Here is a 21,487-nt window from a genome sequence, read left to right as displayed (position 1 = left end):
GGACTCATTGAAGGTTCTTGAGCAAGAACAGAGAATGGGATGAGGTGTGAAGATCAAGACAGAAGAGAGATTGGGTCAGGGAAACAATTGTGAGTACTTAGTGGAGGTGTGGCCAATACAGGCCTGACCTGGTTCCCTTCTCTGTTCTCCTAAGGACATTTTTACATTCTCCTTCCTGTTAATCCTCCCCCACTTTCACTTTCAGCTGATGACCTTGTCTACATTTCACTGAGAAATACTAAAAAGGAAGACGAAGCAAACAAACAGCAACTCCCTCATCCTCCCACGTGGAGTCCATTGACCCAGAGTTTTGTCCCCCTCCTGCTACACTGAAAAGACACCTGACCTGCAGTGCCTCCCTGAGGCTTTCAGAATAAGCTGCAAACCCAGACCGTGTAAGCAAGCAGGAACCTATGGGGCCTTCCTGGGACAGACCCCCACATGTCCTCCACCTGTCTCTTATTTGTAGAAAAAATTTAGCCTCCTAGGCCTTCCCCAATTTCCAAAGAATAAATCAGAGAAATTTAATCAGAGAAGTGAGAACATGCAGAAATAAAGGAGAACAGTCAAGCAAGAGAAAATAATAATAGTTTAGCCATTAAACAAAGTCAAGGACCTTTAGTTCCTCCTCAAGGACTATAGATAATATTCTGAGCCATGTTATTTGAGCTGTTTTGCAGATACCGAAACCCCCACCAGGTGGAAGAAGTTAACTCTATGCTGCCCACAAGCATGTAGACCCCAGATGGAAGGAGCCAGAGGTTGATGATCTTGACTCCCAATTATCTCACCACCAATGAATCAGAAGAATGTCCACGAGTTGGTCATGCACCCCACAACCTCCCTCCCTTACCCTATCTTTAAAAGCCTTTCCCTGAAAGCCATAGGGGAGTTTGGGTGTTTTGAACACTAGCTACCTGGACTCCTTGCTTGGTGCCTGCAATAAAGGCTGTACTTTCCTTCACCACAACTCAATGTCAGTAGATTGGCTTTACTGTATGCAGACAAGGGGACCCAAGTTTGGTTCGGGAACAACATCAGACCCTGCTCCTCTATCTATTCCCAAGTCCCATTGGATTGAATAAGCATGACTCACAGGATGCACTCACAAGACGACTTTAGGAAGTGTCATGGACTGAATGGTGCCCCGCCCCAAAAAAACACAAAGAGCTCAGCAGCCTAGTTCCAGGAATATGTGAATGCTATTTAGAAAAAAGGTCTTGCAGATGTAATTAAGTCTCTTGAGATGAAGAGATCATCCTGGATTATCCGGGGGCCTAAGTCCATGATAAGTATGTTTATAAGAGACCCAGGGGACACGAGACAGAAGAGGAGAAGACATGAAGACAGAGGCAGAGATCAGAGTGATGCAGCTACAAGCCTAGGAACTCCAAGGAATTCCAACAGTGCCAGAAGCTGGCGATCTTCCCCCAGAGCCTCCAGAACGAGAGCAGATATGCCAACCTCTTGATTTCAGACTCTGGCCTCCAGAACTGTGAAAGAATAAACTCCTGTTGTTTTATTAACCAGTTTGTGGTAGTTGGTTATGGCAGAAAACTAACAGGGGGCTATTTTTTTTATCCTGCCCCGATGACTTTTTTGTTCCCAATTAAAAGATTCAGAACCCTAATACTAATTTAAATCACGAAATTGCTTCCGAATTTAGTAATTCCAAGGAATAATCAATCATTTCCACTCAGAGGTAAGGCTGCTGACCACTCTGACCTTCACCATCCCCACCCCCTCCCCCACTGGGCCCAGGGCCTGCTCCAGGCAGGAAGTCAGCTGTCATGGAGGAGGCGGAGTTGGCTTCACCATCCTCATTTTCCTCACTTGCCAGCTGCTGTTATAACCCTTCTGGGGTTGGAACAGGAGAGCAGAAAAGTTCTTACTTGGCCAACACCATCATACCCTGACTGTGTGCTGTCCAGTCTGGGATGATGTTTGAGGATGACTCTTGTTCCCCAGGGGACTTTTCTGGGCTCAGCATCTCCTCCTCTTCACCCCATCCCTGGAAACCTGTCACCTGCAGGTGCCTTGCTGAAGTGACACACTCTTCTCTGGATTACTGCTTATTCCTTCTTCAGCTGCTGGGACTCACCAAAGACCAACCAGATCACACAGCAGAGGCCTCCCTACCCACGCCGGTGTCAAAATTAAAGTTCTCGCATAGTGAATCATCCTTAATTCAGCAGCTGAGATGCTTTCCTTTCCAGATCAGAATCCTAATGAGCTAAAAAGTTATTCAAAGATAGAACGCATTTATTGGAGTAAAAGCCATGAATGCTGACCTCCACACTGTCAGCTCAAATTTCTCTCGAATTACAGCATACCTAACCAGGCTTTTGATCTTGAGCAATTCTAGATCTGATAGAGCTGATAACAGATGCCCAGCCTGATAGAGCTTTGATGGAATTCCTGATAAAGAAACTGATAAGGAACCACAGTTCCTTTTCCAGTGGCCTTTCCTTAGGCTGCCGAGACCACCTTGAACTATCCATCTCAACTGTCTGTAGTCAGCGCATGAGTGAGAAGAGTCAAGCTCTGTGCCACAGAAGCCAAAAACAAGGTTCTAACTGGTGCCCAGCCCTCCAGCTTTCCTCTGTCTCATGGCCATAGATCTTACTCTGACCATGCCCCCTGCCAGGGCAAGCCTATCCCTCTTGTTTGTAAAATTCAGGGGGGGCAGTGGGTCACAGTGGTAATTGTTTGAATAACTGTTTCTGTGCCTTCAATATCCCTGAAAAAGCTATCTATTCCAAGCACCTCCTATCACCTCTAAACTGCTTGGTGATGACGAGTTCCCTCAAGTGAAACACAGGTCTGGGGGCCAGCACAGGCGACCTGGGTTCAAATTTCAGTTTTGCCACCAACTTGGTTGTGATTTCAGCCTTTACCTCCAAGAATCTTAGCTTTCCCACCTGAAAAATGAGGCTAGATCAATCTTTTTCAGATCTTCTTTGTCACAGCTTCTCTGTGTCATCCAGGAAACAAGGGACAGAGGCAACCTGTCTAGAAACCACACAAAGAGAATTGTTTCCTTGGCCAGTGCTACCAGCCTATCAGCCTCAGGTATGAGTCCCATCCTACCCACTGTGCCCTGGGCAAAATACTCCTGCTGGGTGACTTCCAGAGAAACACTTTGAAAAGCCTTCCAGAGAGCAGCCTGGGACCAAGGAACTCACAACTGCAGTTGCCACCAAGACTCTGAAACTACAGCACGTGAGTCCTGGACTCTCCGAAGATACAGTGTTGGCCCAACCTCCTGAGCTCTCCCCTCCCAGGTCCCAGACCCTTCACCTCCTGAGCCCCAGGGTGCTCATCTATAGCTGCAACCCTCACCCCCTTAACATCCTCAAGATGTCTTCACCATCCCACGAGACACTAATATGATGCTATACTCACCTAGAATGGCCCTTTTATCTGTCAACACCTCAGAGAGCACAGCAACAATTAACAATTTCTTTCCTGGGGAATACCACTTGGTATAGGGTATAACACAAAATTCCACTAAGGATGTTCCTGGGGGCATCAGGTATTGCCCCAAATGTGCCCGTGCTGACCTACCATGTACCTGATAGCTAGTTTCTCCCCAACTTCCCCCAAAAAGGGATCTGTGCTGTCTTGGTCAGATATTGCCCAAGTGTGAGAGTCGGGATGGATGGAATTTTGACTATCCCTCCATGTGCCCCTCTGGATCCCTTCTCCACCCTCCTCCACCCTGATCTGCCCTGGTCTGCTGCCCCCAGGAGGCTGTACTCTGCACAGCATCATCTGAGCTTCCCACCCTCTGTCTTGCAGCTGGATTCAGCCAGTCCTCCTGCCGGCAGGAGATCAGAGAACAGGAGGTGTGTGAGGTCAGGGCATTGATTCCCCTCACTCCCTTCATGTCAGGTTTTGACTTGGGCAGTGCTTGCGCTCCTCCACGCAGGACCACAGCCCAGAATTCCTCCCAATGGGACAGTTGTCATTCTCATTGTCTAGAATATTATTTAAAGACTGCTAATGTGAGCGATTGTGAAGACCAGGCCCTCCCTGAAGAGCTGGGATATGTAGAGGAAATAGAGCAGTTTTCAGAGCTGGTAACAGCCGGACCTGGAGCAGTGGGGAGATGCAGAACTACAGCAGGGCATGTCGAGTGGACAGGGGGAAGCCGCATCTCAGCCTGACATGGGGGAAGGGTTGGGGAGGGAACTGAAGGGAAAGGTTTCCTGGTGAGGATTTCTCTGAGGCTTCGGTAGGGTTCCAGAAAAGGGGTGACTGATTCTTACTCCTGGGCTGACAGTACCCTGCTCTTCCTCTCAGCAAGAGCCTATCCCTCACCACAGCCTCCTGAAGAGGGTGTGAAGAGTTCAAGAAGAATCCTGTTAAGTCTAAGGAAGACACAATAGCAATCTTACACCAACTCTTTCAGAAAATTGAGGAAAAAGGAAAACTTCTCAATTACTGTATAAAGCTGATATTATCCTGATACCAAACCTGGCAAAGACATTACAAGGAAATAAAGTTTTGACAAATATGCTTAACAAAATATCAGCAAAATATCCCAGCAACATGTGGCAAGGCTAAGATCATAACCAAGGGGCATTTGTGAACAGAAATACAAGTTAACATTTAAAAATCAAACATTTAAATTGACCAAATAAAGGGGGAAAAAATCATAGAGACATTTCAATAGATTCAGAAGAATCAGTGGACAAAATTCGTCACCCATTCACAATTAAAAAACAAACAACAAAAACATTCGGCTAACTTAGAATAAAGGGAAATTTTCCCCTATGTGATAAAGGAAGGACATCTATGAACATCCTCGAGCTAGCATCATGTTTAATGGTGAAACACAAATAAATATCCTCAAGATTGAAAACTAGGCAAAGATATCTGTTCTCACACCTATTCAACACTGTAGTTGAGTAGGTACAATACAGCAAGGAAAAGAGAAAAAGGGCATGAAGACTGGAACAGAAGTAAAACTCTATTCATAGTTAACATAAATTTTATATTAAAAAAAAACCTAAGAAATCTATTTTTAAAAAATACTAGGTCTAATAAATTCCTTTGGCAGGGTCTTAGGGTAGAGGGTCAAGGTACAAAACTCAATTTATGTTTATACATTTTTGCAAGAAAAAAATTGGAATATGAAAGACTCAATACTGTTAACTGGCAACCATTTCCAAAATATGCTATAAAACTTAATTAACTCAATCTCAGTCATCATCCTATAGAAATGAACAAGTTTATTCTAAAACTTATATGGTGTTACAAAAGGCCTAGTAGAGAGTCCAGAAATAGACCTATACGTTTATGGCCAATTGATCTTCTACATAGGCATGAAAGTAAGTGAATAGGAAAAAAAACTAAAAAAAGGATTTTTCAACAATATTGCTAGACCCACTTGAATATCCATAAGGAAAAAAATTCAGTCTTGACTCTATCTCCCCCACACCATGAACAAAAATTGATTTGAGGTTGATATATGAACTAAATGTATAACCTAATACAATAAAGCTATTATAGAAAAACAGAATATCATCATGAATTTGAGGTAGACAAACATGTCTTAGGATCAGAACGCAGTAAACAGAAAAGAAAAACAGGTATGTTGCTCATTATCAAAATTAAAAACTTCAGTTCATCAAGACACCAATAAGAAAATGAGTGAGCAAGTCAGAGAGTGTGAGAAAATGTTCATAAACTATCTATCTGAGAAAGGTCTTGTATCTAGAATATATAAAGAATTGTCAGAACTCAGAAACAAAAAACCAAAGAAATAGAAAATAGACAAAAGACTTGAAAAGACACTTCACAAGGGAAGAAATACCAAAAACATAAACACATTGAAAAATGTTCAACATCATTTCTCTCCAGGGAAATGTTAATTAATACCCCCCACACCCCTTACTAGAATGGCTAAAATTTAAAAGATAAAAAACACCAAATGTTGATGAAGATGTAGAACACCAGAGTCTCATATTTTGCTGGGGAGAAATTTTCATCCAGCAATTCCACTCCTAGTATCTAAGAAAAAAAAGTTTATGTTCAAAAAAGACTTGCACATAAAAGATCATAGCACCTTAATCTACCACAGCCAAAAGCTGGAAACAACTCAAAAGGGCCAACAACCAGAGAATGGGTAAACACATTGTGCTATGTCCATACAACGGAATAGAAATCAGCAATAAAAAGAAATGAACTACCGATGCAAGCACTGACTTGGATGAACATCACAGAAATCATGCTGATTGGAAGAAGCCAAACATAAAAGACTACATACTGTCTCATTCCCTTCACATAAATTTCTAAAACAGACAAAAACTAACCTAAGATGAATAAAAATACAGGTTACCTATTGGGGGGATAAGATGGAACTTCCTGGGATTAAGGAAATGTTCTATATCCTCAAGAGGGTTTGGTTACATACCTTCATCCATTTGTCAAATATGCACAGTTAAGACATGCATTTCAGCGTATATAAATTTTACCTCGACAAAATAACTATCACAACAAAAACACTGGGGGGAATGGGTGGAGGTACAGATCATACAATGAGAGCAAAATGTTGATAATCATCAAAGCTGGGTGATGGGTACATGGGAGTTTCTTATAACATCATAACCATTTTGTAAATGTTTGAAAGTTTCTGTAATAAAAGCTTTTAAAATGCACTGGGGTCATGAGTTGAACTTTCACCTTTCATTTGTAAAAATGAAATCAGAAAAACCAGAACTGAATATCCTGCTCAGATATGTTTGAGCTGCTCAGACCAGAGGCGGCAGTGGTTGCAGGAGGGGAGAGAAGTGAGATGAGAGAGTGGCTTCTCAAGACGCTGGGAGGGGTGGAGAGGGAAGGCGGGGGAGGGAAGATGAAAGGGGATGGGAAAGGGAAGATGGCAAGTGGGAGAAAGAATCAAGAGGGTGCTGAGCTTCCTAGTTACGACCAGAGGTGTGAGGAGGGAGGGGTTTTCTTGGGATGGGTGTTTAGGGGACAGAACTGGGGGCTGAGCCAGGCCTGGAGCAGCCTGGAATCAGGGGTCGACCCTCAAAAGGATCTGTTAGGGTCACCTGCCCCTCATCTGGATTGTGACCCTGTCACAAAGCCTGTTAGACAAAATAAGGATGTTTGCCCTGGAGGAAACTTGGGTTGGAGGTGCCAACCAGAGAGACCGTAAGTGCCTTACTCCTCGGCAATCATGTCAGCTGGGTCGCCCTGAGCACAAGCAGGAGGCAAGCTCAAGAGTTTACGGAGTGACACCAAGCCCTGGCCGAGTCCACTGTCACACACGCATAATGTATATTCTACCCAGGTACCCTGTGGGATGGGGGTCATGATCCCCACTGTCAAGACAAGGAAACAGCTATGAGCAGGAACTAAAGTCTACTTGACCCAAAGCCGATCATGACGTGGCCCTGGGCCCAGGCAGAATCCTTGTGCTGTGAACACATCTCCCGACACCTGCTCTTTGTGCCTCAGCAGCCGGCGCATGGTTATGGGAGCTCCCAAGACACCTGTTTCCCCAGCCCCCCAAGACCTCCTCCAGCCCCTCCCAGGGTCACTGTCCCCAGGCACCTCCTCAAAATGAGCCCTTCCTGGCTCCCTGCCTTTGCCTGGGTGTGAGTCCTCCTTTTTGCATGGCTGGTACCTCCCCAGCCCTCACGTACCTACTCATCTCCCTTCCCCAGGAAGGGCTCCCCAAACAGCCTTCTTGAGGTGCTTCTCCTAATATTTTTTGAAGCTCTTGTTTCTTCCAGGGCAGTTACACAATGTGAGAATATTTTGTCTCTCCACTGGAATTGTTTCCTGTTAACAAGCTCCCTTTTAAACAAAAGGATGGATAATAGTTCTCCCGCTTTCTTGCAGTGAATGTCTTAAACCTCAAAGAAATGGAGGCTCTGAGTGGGGAAGGGGAGAGCCCTCCGCAGAACCACAGAAAAACAAAGCATCGTTGAAGACCTTCCATTTCCAAATTAGGCAAAAACTGAAACATGGATGAGTTCCTGCCTAAATCCTAGTGATGGTGATGATGATGATAATGGTGGCACTGACAACAATTAGGTTGCCTTATCACGTGCCAGGGACTTAATATATTTATCTCTAATCCTCAAAACTATCCTACAAGATGGGGGTGATTGTATGTACACATGAGAAAAATGTAATTCAAAGAGATGTAAAATCACTCTATGATAAAAGCCAAACTGAAATGTTTACACCTATTCTCTCAAAAGTTTTAGTTACAATGTCCCCTACAGAGCTCATTGAAACACACATATGTGCACACGCATGTGCACGCATGCTCGTGCACACACACACCTCTCCATTTCTCCCACTCCCCCCAGCTCCACGGTGTAACAATAAAAAGCCTCCAAAGCCATTTTCAAATCAAGTGGTAGATTTATTGGCTGTCTCTGTTATTCAGTGAGGTTAAAACGTCTCAGTGTAGGACACTCTAAACCTCGCTTTGGCCTCCCGTTGGGCTGCAAGACCAGCAACAGGTGCGCGGGTGGACAGTCAGTGGATGACAGAAGCAAACGGCCGCTGGCTCACATTGCTACAGTGATTCGTCCATAGGTTTAGGGAACATTTCGTTTGTGCTTCTTTCATAGCATCTTCCTCTTTTCAAACTCCTTCAGGAACAGAAGAGAGGGAGAAGAGAGAGGGGATAAAAGGATTAAAAGTCCAAATTACATTCACGGTCAAAATGATTCTAAAACCTCTTATCTTTAGGATACTTTGAGCAACCAAAAATTATAGAAATAAGATGTACCAGGATGAGGTGATTGAACACAAAATGACAGCTTTCAAATGAGCACGTGTCAGTCTGCATTTCACTAAGCTAGATGCGGAGCTTCAACTTTGTCTCCTACACGCGGGGGCTGAGAGGCTTTGAATTATGCTTGTTTTCTATGGCACTGTTATCATTAGGCGCTGACAAACCTGATTGTGCTTATCCAAACCTTTAACGCTATACGTGACACACACCAGCCCTTTTAATAAGGCAATGGATTTGTTTAGTTTCTCAGAGAATAAAACTGAACACAGATTCAGTTCAGATTTAAACCAAATGTCAAGAACCTCAGAAATATATGAAAAGGAAACAATACTGAAAATCACATTTCTCTAGATTGTCACAATTAGAATGCAGCAAAATGTGTAGGTGCCTGCTGCCACCTACTGGAGTAAAATGGTAACACATGTCTCTGATGTGAATTCAAGCATTTATTTGCTTTTTCCCTTCCTTCCCCTCCTTTAAATAAAATTCTTCACACACTCCCTAACCATCCAGATTTCTTTTAAACACTATGGTACACTGTGTCATATTCCACAAGACACAATCATGCAAGAAGTCAATAAAACAAGGAGTTCATTTTATTATCCCTAAGACAATGCCAAAGAAGATTATGCCAAAACATTGTTCCCTCCTGGGAAGACAATCAGGGCCTGTTTTCAGCATGTGCACAGTTTTGGTTTTTGTGGGGTTTTTTTGTAAAGTCTATAACCATCAAAAAAGTAAAGAAAGAGAGAGAGAAAGAGAGAGAGAGCCTTAAATGATCACTCAAAGAGATAGGCCAAAAATCGTTGCAAAGAGATTATGGAAGACACCAACTAAAAACTGAAAACCCCCAGCCTCTTTAGATCTCCCTCCATCCTGACTCCCAGTTTTCATTTCTTCTTAGTCGGTCTTCAACCTCTCTCCCTGGGAAAAAAAACCTATGGCGTTAGCATAGCTATATCCTAAAGGCCCTCGATGGAAAAAAACAAAACACAAGGCAATTCTCTGCACAACCCCCAAAATGGAATTCAGGACACTTATGGACTCTGAAACGCTTTTTTGTATATCATACCTTACTACCCACAAAAGAGCAAATCTAGATGTTTGAAGAATAAAGTTTTTGAATCAGAACATTATTCCTTGTCATGCCCGATTAGAACATTAGGACTAAAAGGTGGAGTTGCTAGAGACTGTTAAGCTGCACACCGGAAAGAAAGAAGCAGAAGAGACCCAGAAGAGAACACCATGGTTTCCAGGCACCCTGTGTGGCCTCCCACTTTCAGGCCAGTAACTTCCGAGCACTCAGGCCACCGCTCCAGCTCACCTTGTAGATGGTGGTTCCCAGCTGTGCAGGGGACATGCTGACCACAACTCCGGCACTCTGCAGGGCTGCGATCTTCTCTTTAGCGCCACCTTTTCCTCCAGCAATAATCGCCCCTGCGTGACCCATTCTTCTGCCGGGAGGAGCAGTTAAACCAGCAATGAAGGACACCACAGGCTTGGCCTTGGGACCCTGGAAAATGGGATTTTAAACACTCTGATGAAGAAGTTGATCAAAACTGGACCTCCGACTCATGACTCTGCCAGAAAATGGCAAGTGGCTGGGGCCCTTCACTCATCTTCAATAAGAAAACAACACAAATATTGAGCTATGACTGAAACCACTGCATTCTCCTTTGAGATGACTTGACTCTTCCTACAAACTCAAAAAAACAATCCTGAAGCAAAACTATTACCTGTTAAGATATTAAACTTCAAATTCACCCGCACAAGCTGTTTTACAAATACATATGTGACTCTTTCGTTTGAAAAACAAAAAAGCACACTTGAAAGTACATAAGTTATGTGATTTGTAATAACGAATTAAGACACAGATCAGGTTGTTTTATTTCAACATAACTCTGTCTTAATGGTTTTGCACTAAATCTACTGCAAATATGTTAGTTTGGCTGAAGTACAAGAGAAAATCTGGCCTCACACACATATGTACTTAGAAAAGGGAGAAGTATTTTAATATCTGTCAGATAACTGAGGATATTCTTTGGCACTATACAAACCTCTTCAAATGGTAACCTGAAACCACAGTCCTTTGCTACTTCAAAATCCATTTATCATTCTGGATCTTTTACCTACAATGATTTTGTAACATTAATTGGTCAGAAGGAAAATATAGGTTCACTGAGTTATGTAGATCTTCCAAGTGCTGATACATTTCATCATTCAACATCATCAAACCACTCTTCAGTATCACCGCCAATCTCATTAGAAAAGTCTTTAGTAGGGTGAAGTTCATGGTGGCAGAAACAAGTTTTCCAAAAATATACATTTGCAAGTTCAAACTTTATCACTGTCAACAAATACCGGGAGTTGTTTTCCTTGATACAGCAGGATTGCTTTGTTCATTTTTGAGAAAAGATCCGCCAAAGAAATACCCAGGTATGACTGAATAACCAGTCTGCCTGCCAGACATTCTTTCAAATAAAACTGGTGTTTCATGAAAAAAGCAGCTAGTTCAGCTCACAACTCAACTGGGAAAGTGCTTTACTTCCCATTTCATCACAAAATACTGACGCCAGGGTCGAGACTTAATAAAATGAATAATTCTTACTGCTTCATTAAGGACATTCTTAAAGGAAACTGGCTTTTTTTAAAGTGCAAGTGCATGGCAGTGCAAGGTCACTGGCACAGTTCGCTTGGGCTGCGCTGACTCACGTGAAGGCACCAGCACGCCAGGCTCCGTGTGTCTGACGCGCTTACTCCAGCCCTGCTCCCACCACTCCTCCCTGCTCTTTACCCTCCAGGAATGCCAGACGGCTCTGCCTCTGGGCCTCTCTCTGCTGAGAAAGTTCTCCATCCTCCCTGGATACCTGGCAAATTCTGACTTAATTTTTAAGAGCTGGCTCAAGCCTCTTCTTCCCCCTCTAACCTTTCCGACTCCCCCTCCCGCTCTCTCCGTAAGTGCTGGTTAGCTGCTCATCTTCTGTTCAGAGACTCCGCAGTGCCTCTGACACGTTTCTACCATTACCCAGAGCACACTGGCTGTAGCTTATTCCCCACGCGCTCCCCTCCTAAACTATGAATCTCTGAACGCTGGGACTACGTTTTCACTTATTTCTGTATGTCCAGCATCTACCATAGTAGAGAATTAAGACGAAAAGACTCTAAGTCATTTATTTATCCACCTGTAGGCTCTGCAAAGGATGTGAGCATCTGGTATTTGGCACCAGTTTCCACTGGATCCCTCTGTCCCTGTACTCAAATGGTGGGAATATTACACTAGAAAGAAACAAGATTAGGATGAACCTAGAAGGTCAAACAAATGTACACTCTGGCCTACTGACAAAGAAGAGTCACTTGAGATTTTTTAAGGAGCGAAAAATAGAATTGAAAAGACTATGAAAAAGTGTAGTCTGAGAACGGGATACAGAAATGAGAAGTGTGAAAGCCTAAAAACAGGAAGACAAGTTAGGATGGCATGACTAGAGTCCGAGCACATGCCCAGGACTGTGGACTCTTGTCCTTGAGCCCTGCGACCTGACTCCTGACCCCTCACAGTGTAATGGAGAAGTCAGGCAGACCTGGGTAGGAACCTCAGCCCTGGGTGGTTTGCTGTGTGCCTGCCATCGGCAAGCTGCCAGTTTCCTTACTCATAAAAGGACAAAAACATCTAATCCGAGGGTCAAGATTAAACAACACCACTCCTGCAAATAATTACTGCCATCATAATGATGCTAATAATAGTAGTTGTAGCAGGAGGCGACATTACTGAGTGTTCGCTCTGTGTCAGTCACTGTGCTAAGCACTGAATATGTCACCTGAAGTGCTCAACCTAGAATCTCGTACACAGTAGGTCTTCAATAAAACTTAGTTCCATAAGACCAACCAGGAATAGGAATACATGTGCCAAATGAAACAAAATGTAAAGCTTAGTTTTTCCCACGAAGTTCTAAGCTACTCAAGGGATTCATGTATTCTATATACGTTTTTAAATTATAGTGTACAGTTGGCCCTCCATATCCACAGGGTCTGCATCAGAGAGTCGAAAATGTGTGTGGGAAAAGGATTCCAGAAAGTTCCAAAAAGTAAAACTTAAACCTGCCATGCTAGCAACTATTAGCAAAGCATTTACACTCTATTAGGTATTATAAGTAATCTAGAGATAAAGTATATGAGAGGATGTACGTAGGTTATATGCAAATACTATGCCATTGTATATAAGGCACTTGAGTATCCATGGATTTCTGCAGGGGTACTGGAACCAACCCCATGTGGATACCAAGGGACGACTATAATGTCATATAACCTAAATTTTTTTTTGTAGAAAGAAGTCAGTTTTTACTTAAATTTTAAACTTCACAACCTTTCTGAACTCAAGAGACTCTAATAACATTTTACTACAGTCTCCTAACAATTTACTTTATTCTTTCACTATTTGCCATTTACTGGTTCCTAACGTGCCAGAGGACTGCGCTGGGCACCAAGTATACCAGCTCCCTGCTCTCCATAATACAGTCTAGAGTGACAGTCAGGTGTTAACTGAGCACGCCCTGCAGAAGGAACAAGCAAAGGCAAGTGAGGATGAAAACAACCGGCACGTCAGATGGGACACGGATCGGAAAAGGAGGGCCAGGGTGGTGTGTGAGGGGCTGGAATACCACGCTAAGTCTGCCCTTTGTCCTACGTGGATGGCAATAAGCAGGCTGGCGAGGGTGGTGGCGGGGGTGGGGAGGTGGAGGGAAAGAGGAGCAGAGATATCAGGACAAAAATTACTGAAATGGTCCAGGTGAGATAAGATGAGAGCCTGCACCAGAGCAGAGGGACTAATTACAGGTGACGATGCTCTCAATCTCCACACACTGCTAAGATCTCAGAGACAGATCTCAGCAACTGAGTGGAAGCAAGAGCTGAGAGAGAAATGAAAGATGGCTCTGGGGTTTCCCTGATGGCGCAGTGGTTAAGAATCTGCCTGCCAACGCAGGAGACACGGGTTCCAGCCCTGGTCTGAGAAGATCCCACGTGCCGCGGAGCAACTAAGCCCGGGCACCACAACTACTGAGCCTGCGCTCTAGAGCCCGCGAGCCACAACTACCGAGCCCACATGCCACAACTACTGAAGCCTGCGCGCCTAGAGCCCGTGCTCCCAACAAGAGAAGCCACCGCAATGAGAAGCCTGCGCATCGCAACGAAGAGTAGCCCCCACTCGCCGCAAATAGAGAAAGCCCGCATGCTGCAACGAAGACCCAATGCAGCCAAAAATAAAATAAAATAAATAAATTTATTAAAAAAAAAAAAAAAAGATGGTTCTGAGGTTTCTGCCTTGGGAACTGCATGAAGTGTGATGCTGATTATATGCAACGACCCTTCACACTTAGGAAATAGGCACTATCTGGGGAAGGATAAAGATGAGAAGAGCCAGGAGAATGAATGGAGGCCCTGGTGACTTCTGCGATGGCAACGCCAGCGTGGACAGCAGATCCGACATCAGCAGTAGCAGCAGCAAACAGCTGCTTACTAAGAGTGCTTACCACGTGCCCAGGGCAGCTCTCCTCTATGTTACTGAGCCGTAACATAGAGTCCTACAAGGATGCTGGGAGGGAGGCACTACTGTATCCCTATTTTGCCAGTGAGGAAACTGAGGCACAGTGAAGTTAAGGAACATGCCCAAGGTCACACAGTTTCTAAGTGGCAGACAGAAGCCAAACTGCTGAGGATCAGGGAGTGAATAAAAAGGGAAAAAAAAAGGAAAAGTAAGAGATCCAGAGAGTGAGGCGAACTTTTAAAATTACCACAGAAGAAAACCAAGTAGACTCAAAACAGCCCTTGAAAATTCCTTCAATTACATATGCATCATTCTGTATATACTACCCTGCAGGTGATATTATCGGTTCCTTTAACTCTCCGTTACTCATTATTTTTCAGCGGCATTTAATTTTGATGCATTCACTCTCAATCTCTTTCACAAGCATAGACACAAGTTATCTCCCGCCCTCCCGCCCGGCCTCCTGAAGATGCATCTTCACTCATTCGTCAGTGTCAGGGACATCCTGGAAACCATTCGAATGCTCTCCCCAGGTCTTTGCCGCAGTGGTCCAGAGCACACATTCACTGACTGGGGGCTGGCAGGCAACAGGCTGCTTCCGTCGTTACTGTGTCCTCTCTCTCTCTCTTCCCACCACCCTCTTTCACCTCAGGAACAGAGCTTAATTCCCTTAAGCGAAATTATGATACAACGCCACACTATTCTTTTTAATTCGAAGGGAGAGGCAACAAGGAAAGCCTTCAGAGGACATAGTTAATAAAGCTTTTCTACTTGACCTTTGAAGCGAAGTGCTACTCTACAAGGAAAGACTGAAGCTAGAGGGAGGCAAGCTCCTGGAAAAGGGTATAAAGGACAGGATCTTTAGAAGGTCAGCCTTGACAGAGAAAGAACACACATCCCCTGAGATCAGGAGAAAGGACACCAATGACAGGTGAAAATGGAAATACGCAGGTCAAATGAGAGCTTTCGGGCTGCTGGCCTGGAAGTTCTCCCTTCAGCAGGAGGCCAACTGACCTACCACGAAGTGTGAGGAGATGCCTGGGGGGAGGATTAATTCGAGAAGCAGAGAACAGGCACCAGGGGAAACGGGGAGGAGAATCAACCCAGAAAGTGTCCCAAGTTCCCTGAGTGGCCAGTACTCCAGGTGCAGCTCAACAAGGTTTAACTTCATCTTTCACATTTGCTTAAAAAATTTATCTTTGAAAAAAACCAAAATAACTTCTAAAACAAACCGGTGATATTATTCAAGGGCAAAGAGCTATATTTTTCCAAACCCAAACTTACTGAATTATGCTGCCTCAAATATTCTGCAGCATTTTCTTCTGCATTACCACCAATTTCGCCAATCAATATGATGCCTTCTGTGGCTGGATCATTCAGAAAGATTTCAAGGCAGTCAGTAAAATCTGTTCCATTGAAAGGATCACCTCCAATGCCTGGGAAAGTCAAAGAATATTACCAGCTGAAAATTGGATGAATCATATAATTTAGGTCAGCAAATGCTGTTTTACCTGGTTTCTTATTTTGTCTACACCCTTCTTACCAATATTTTTAAATGTGTCATCACTCTTGCATTTAACATTTAAAAATCACAAAATGCTACATTTATTTCTGCTTATAATATCACATGAATGCTAAACGGTGGTGGGTTCCTGTTAGTCACAAAAACAGCCCTCTTTTTAACTCCTTATCAAGACTCTTCCCTCCCACAAAATTATTTCTAGATAGTTCTTTAAAAATGAGCATTCTATACAGTTTCCCTAATTAGGAGAACTTTACTTCTGAAAACACATTAGCTTTTTCAGGGATATGAATTACTGTTTTCTATGTTATAACTTTTAACTTTGTTGACTTCTGGTGAGTAGTTCATTATCAGTACCTTGTATATAATAGACAATAAATTCTGAAATTAAAAATTATCTGGATTAGCTAATCTGGGTGTGTGTCTGTCTGTGTGTGTCTGCGTGTTAACATTACCTTCACTGTGGTAGTTCGTTGTGATTTGTTATTTTCACATGAACCGCAAACCTTATTACCATATTGGAGACTTAATACCACATTGGAAATAAATATTGCACATTTGTATTTCTTCTACAGTAAAAAAAAAAAATGAACATTTTAAGAAAATGTGTATTTGTGAGAATATCTTCTCTGATTAAACATTTAACCAATTTCTTTGCACAAAGTAACTATTTGATGAGGGACATTGCAGAGGAACCACTTGCAAGTTAAGACGCAAGTCCCAGTGAGGGGAGGGGGGGTGTCTTGACCCCTCTAACCTCTGACCCAGAGTGGGAGATGACAGAGACCACACACAGGGGCTCCACTATAAGCACATGGCTTTTTAGCACAAGTACTTGGATAGGACTCAAGGCAATGTTCCCTACAGACTGGCTGACACTTATAAATTTTTAAGTTATAAAAATGTGTTTTATAATAAATAAACAAGCAGGACTGGCTTCCTACTCTTCAACACACCATCAAGAATGAAACTGAGGAAGAGAAGCGGCATCCACTGAGTGCCGGCCACGTGTCACGTACCGTGCCTTAGCACACGTCGGGCCCACCATTTCCTAATCCCTCCAGACTCTCTGTGACATGGCAATTATTACTCTTCATTCACAAATTAAAAACAGAGGCTACAGAAGACAGAATTGCCAACTCTATTTCAAAATCTTTTCTTATTTTCCATCACGCTAAGTTATCTTGTGTCACAGATTGCGCTTCTGCACATAGAAAAGCTCAATTAATGTTTAATAGTGATTTGACGAATTTGAGTCTTAATAAAAATACTACAGGGTTATATTTTATAATTTTTTATCATAAAATGCTGCCTTTGAAAAGCCTCTAAAAGATAGTCTAAAAGTTTGAAGGAATATTTATAAAATGAGAAATTTGCCTGGCTTTTGGCAACAAATACCAAGATCATTTCAAAATGTAAAATCTTTTTTATATTTGTAAGTGGGAGGCAGCATGACGTGGCAAAGAGAGAGGTTCCAGGGAGCTCAACCCTCCTCCACCAATAACGCCACCGCAGGACTACGTGCCCGCTCAGCAGTGCCTCAGAGGGTTGCCTTAAGAGTGAGAGAATGACTGGCCAAGAATTCAGTAACTGTGAAGCACTGAGTGACAGCTGGTGATGATAACAAAATGCTAATCACAGTAATGAAAGTCCTATTTTGAAGGACCATTTCTTCCCAGAAAGCTAAGTAACAGCTGTTTCCAAGGCCTAAGGCTCTCCAGGAGACACACGTCCCAGGATGTTTGTTCGGAAACTCGGAAGTCAAATCCCAGACCATGAATCTTGAAAATATATAACAGTCAGCCTCACGTATAAGCAAATTAAACTCAAGATCACAACATCTTTTTAATAAAGTGGCATCAAAATCTCTCACAAATAATCAAATCAATAATTATCATTATACTTATTCAGTGAAGATACTGAACTCCAATAAAATGAGTTTAGCAAAAAATCCCTCACCAATGCACAAAGACTGCCCCAATCCAACTTGTGTTGTTTGGTGAACCGCTTCATAAGTCAGGGTGCCAGATCTGGACACGATACCTTAAAGAAAGAGAATTCAGTAATATTAGATTGTGTTCATACGACTATCATACAGTAAAATAAATTACAAACACAGGTATATATAAAACCCATTTCACAATTTGTCATCCAAATAAATGATAATGTCAGGTCATGAAATAAGAAGAAAAGGCCTAAATTATAGCAGGGAGGTTTTAAAAGTTAGATAGAGAAGAAAGTGTGTTATTAGTTAGGGTTGTTTTATGACCATAAAAGCAGTTAAGAGAGACCTAAAGTCTTCCACGTAAAACGACTGCAGACATGCAGTAAAATGGAACAATAAATCTATAAAAAGGTCCATAAAGAAAAAAAAGAAGGCATAAGTTTCAAGTATTAATCTTTGGCTAATAACCCTGACTTAGGAAAATAAATTCAGTTAGGCTGGCTGTCTCCTGACCACAGATTCCTCAAGACAGAGCCCTGTTCTCCTACGCTGGTTCGGTAAGAGACGGCCAGTGCTGTTGGAGATCCTGCAGTGACTGTCTTTCTTGCTGGACTGGAACCTCCAGGGGGTCAGTAAACAAGACTGTTTTCCCCGCACCTGCGTTCCCAGCGTCAAGCACAGTTCAGGCGCAGAAGGAGCTCAGTAAATACGTACCAAGTGGGTCAATACTGAACATCAGTGGAGAACCACCACCACCCTCTGAAACAAAATCTAATTCCAAGAGTTTTAAGACCATTCACTAACTGGATCCTATTCCACGACAAATGACAACCACTAACACCAACCCCCATCTGTCTCATCCGTCACTTTTTCCCTATTCTTAGAGCTTTCTTTCTACCTACATCCTCTCTCCTTAACACAGTCCCTCCTCTGTGGGACCTTTCATAACTGAGAAGGTTAGGTAGGTCATGCCTATGTACATATGCATTTGGTGCATTTAGCTTTTAAATAAAGTACAATCAGTAACTTAATTGTATATCTTTGTGTGAATTACCTAGTCTCCTTTCCACTCCTGATTCTTATGAATAGAATTATGATTGATTAATTGATTCTTATGATAGAATTATGTTCTTGTTCAGGCAACACCCTAGATTACTGGGCAGCTGTTTTATTTATTCTAGTCTTTTAATGGATCACTATAATAGTGAATAGTAGCACTAGGATTTTGTCATTTTGTCATTCTTTTAAGGGGCTTTCATCTCATTATACAAATGATATATAATTTATATAAATGCAAACTGCATACATTTAAGGTAATGAAAGCAATGTTTTTAGGGTAAATTACTCCTGCCATCCTTAAAGTATATATAGTAAAAGAGACTATCACTTAAAAATATCTATCATAAGGATACTTCTGCTTCCAAAAAGCAGAGGTATTTTCCTGTATTCTTCCTGCTAAGTACAAGTAAAGACCCTGGACATCATATATAAAACAAATATAAGAAATCTCTGAAAGATGGAGAGAAGGCAGAGTCACTAGGGACCTCGAGACTCAAGCAGTGACACAATGGTGAACAAACCACAAAGAGGATAAATCCAAAGAAATTCCCACCAAAACTCCTAATAAGTAAACTTCAGAAAACCAAAGACAAAAAAAAAGAAAAAGTCTTGAAAGCAGCAAGAGAAAAATAACACCTTACCAAAACAGGAAAAACAACTCAAATGACGTCAGCTTTCTCATTGGAACCCATGGAAGCAAGCAGTGGAACAACATTTTTTAAGTGCTAAAAGAACTGTCAACCCTAAATCCTATACCCAGTGAAATTATCCTTTAGGGATGAAGGGGAAATAGACATTCTCAGATGAGGGAAAAGTAAATAATCTGTCACCAACAGTTCCATCATAAAAGAATGGCTAATGGAAGTTCTCTAAAAAGAAGGGAAATGATACCAAGAAGGAAGAACACAGCAATAAGCAAAACATGGATAGATAAAAAGACTTTCTCTTGAGTGTCCTAAAAGGAAGAAATAAAACTGTCCCTATTTGTAGATAACATGATTGTCTACAAAGAAAATGCTAAGGAATCTACCAAGAAAACCCATTAGATTACAGCAACATTGCAAGATACAAGATAAACAAAAATCAATTGTATTTCTATACATTAGCCATGAGCACACGGACACCAAAATTAAAATACAATAAAATTTACAATTGCTTTCTTAAAAAAAAGAAATATTTAGGTGTAAATCTAACAAAACATATACAGGACTTATATGCTAAAAACTACAAAATGCTTGTGAAAGAAATCAAAGACAATCTAAATAAATGAAAATATACTGCGTTCATGGACTGGAATAGTCAACATGTCTATTCACCCCAGATTGACATAGAGATTTAACACAATTCCCATCAAAATCCCAGCAAGAGTTTCTGTAGATAGAGACAAGATCATCTTTAAAATTATATGAAGTAAAGGAACTAAAGAACTAAAATAATTTTAAAAAGAATAAAGTGCAAGGAAGCGATCGACCTAAAATTTCAAGACTTATCTCTTAGCTATAGTATCAAGATTGTGTGGTACTGGTGAAACCCAGAAACAGACCAACACAAATATGCCAACTGTTTTTCTGACAAAAATGCAAAAGCAACTCAATGGAAGAAAGATGATCTTTTCAATAAATGGTGCTGAAGCAACTGAACACAAGTAGATGAAAAAGAACTTTGATCTACGTCTCACACCTAGAAAAATTAACTGAAATTGGATCATGGGATTTAAATGTAAAACTACAAAACTTTCAGGAAAAAGAAAGGTATTTAAGGCTAGGCAAAGACTTATTGGTCCAAAGCATACTTCACAGGAGAAAAAAATTAGTAAGTTAGACTTCATCAAAATGAAAAACTCTTGCTCTCTGAAAGATCCTGTTAAGAGCGTGAAAACACAAGCTACAGAGTGGGAGAAAATATTTGTAAGCCACATATCCAACAAAGTACTAGTATCTAGAATATATGAAGAACTCTCAAAACTCAACAGTAAAAAAGCAAACAACCCAATTAGACCATGGGCAAAAAAACATGAAGAAACACTTCACTGAAGAAGATATACAGATGACGGACAAGCACCTGAAAAGACGTTCAATATCATTAGCCATTAGGGGAATGTAAATTAAAACTATTACAATGAGATATCACTGTACACTTATCAGAATGGCTAACATAAAAAACTGTGACACTACAAATGCTGGCAAGGATGCAGAAAAACTGGATCACACATACATTGGTGATGGAAATGTAAAATGGATAACAATTTGGCAATTTCTTAAAAAACATGCAACTATCATCCAACCTAGCAACTGCCCTCCTGGGCATTCATCCCAAAGAAATGAAGACTTGGGTTATATAAAAACGAGTATACAAATGTTTATAGCAGCCTTACTTGTAACAGTCCCAAACTGGAAACAATCCCAATATCTTTCAACAGATGAATGGTTAAGCACACCACGGCACATTCGTACCCTGGAATACTACTCAGGAATAAAAAGGAATGAACTACTGACACAACAATCTGGTGAATCTCCAGAGAACTCTACCCAGTGTAAACAGCCAATCCCAAAAGGCTACATACTACATGATACTATTTATATAGCATTCTGAAATTTAAAAATTTTAGAAATGGAGGATTATTAGTTTCCAAGGATTAAGAAGGGAGTGGGAGTA

General features: G+C 41.9%; 1 protein-coding gene across 1 annotated transcript in view; it reads right to left on the bottom strand.

Moving 5' to 3' along the window:
* Positions 1-8,368: 8,368 nt before the first annotated feature.
* Positions 8,369-21,487, bottom strand: part of SUCLG1 (succinate-CoA ligase GDP/ADP-forming subunit alpha) — a 33,780-nt gene continuing 20,661 nt past the window's right edge. Inside the window, exons 6-9 of the mRNA XM_007175370.3 lie at positions 17,788-17,871; positions 15,591-15,742; positions 10,092-10,280; positions 8,369-8,621 (exon numbers count right to left, since the gene is read on the bottom strand). Of these exons, the coding sequence (XP_007175432.1) occupies positions 8,595-8,621; positions 10,092-10,280; positions 15,591-15,742; positions 17,788-17,871 (452 nt within the window). The 3' untranslated portion in view covers positions 8,369-8,594. The remainder of the gene's footprint in view (positions 8,622-10,091; positions 10,281-15,590; positions 15,743-17,787; positions 17,872-21,487) is intronic.

Source organism: Balaenoptera acutorostrata, chromosome 12 (genome assembly GCF_949987535.1).
Source record: "Balaenoptera acutorostrata chromosome 12, mBalAcu1.1, whole genome shotgun sequence".
NCBI lineage: Eukaryota > Metazoa > Chordata > Mammalia > Artiodactyla > Balaenopteridae > Balaenoptera > Balaenoptera acutorostrata.
This window is presented reverse-complemented; position numbering and strand designations above follow the sequence as displayed.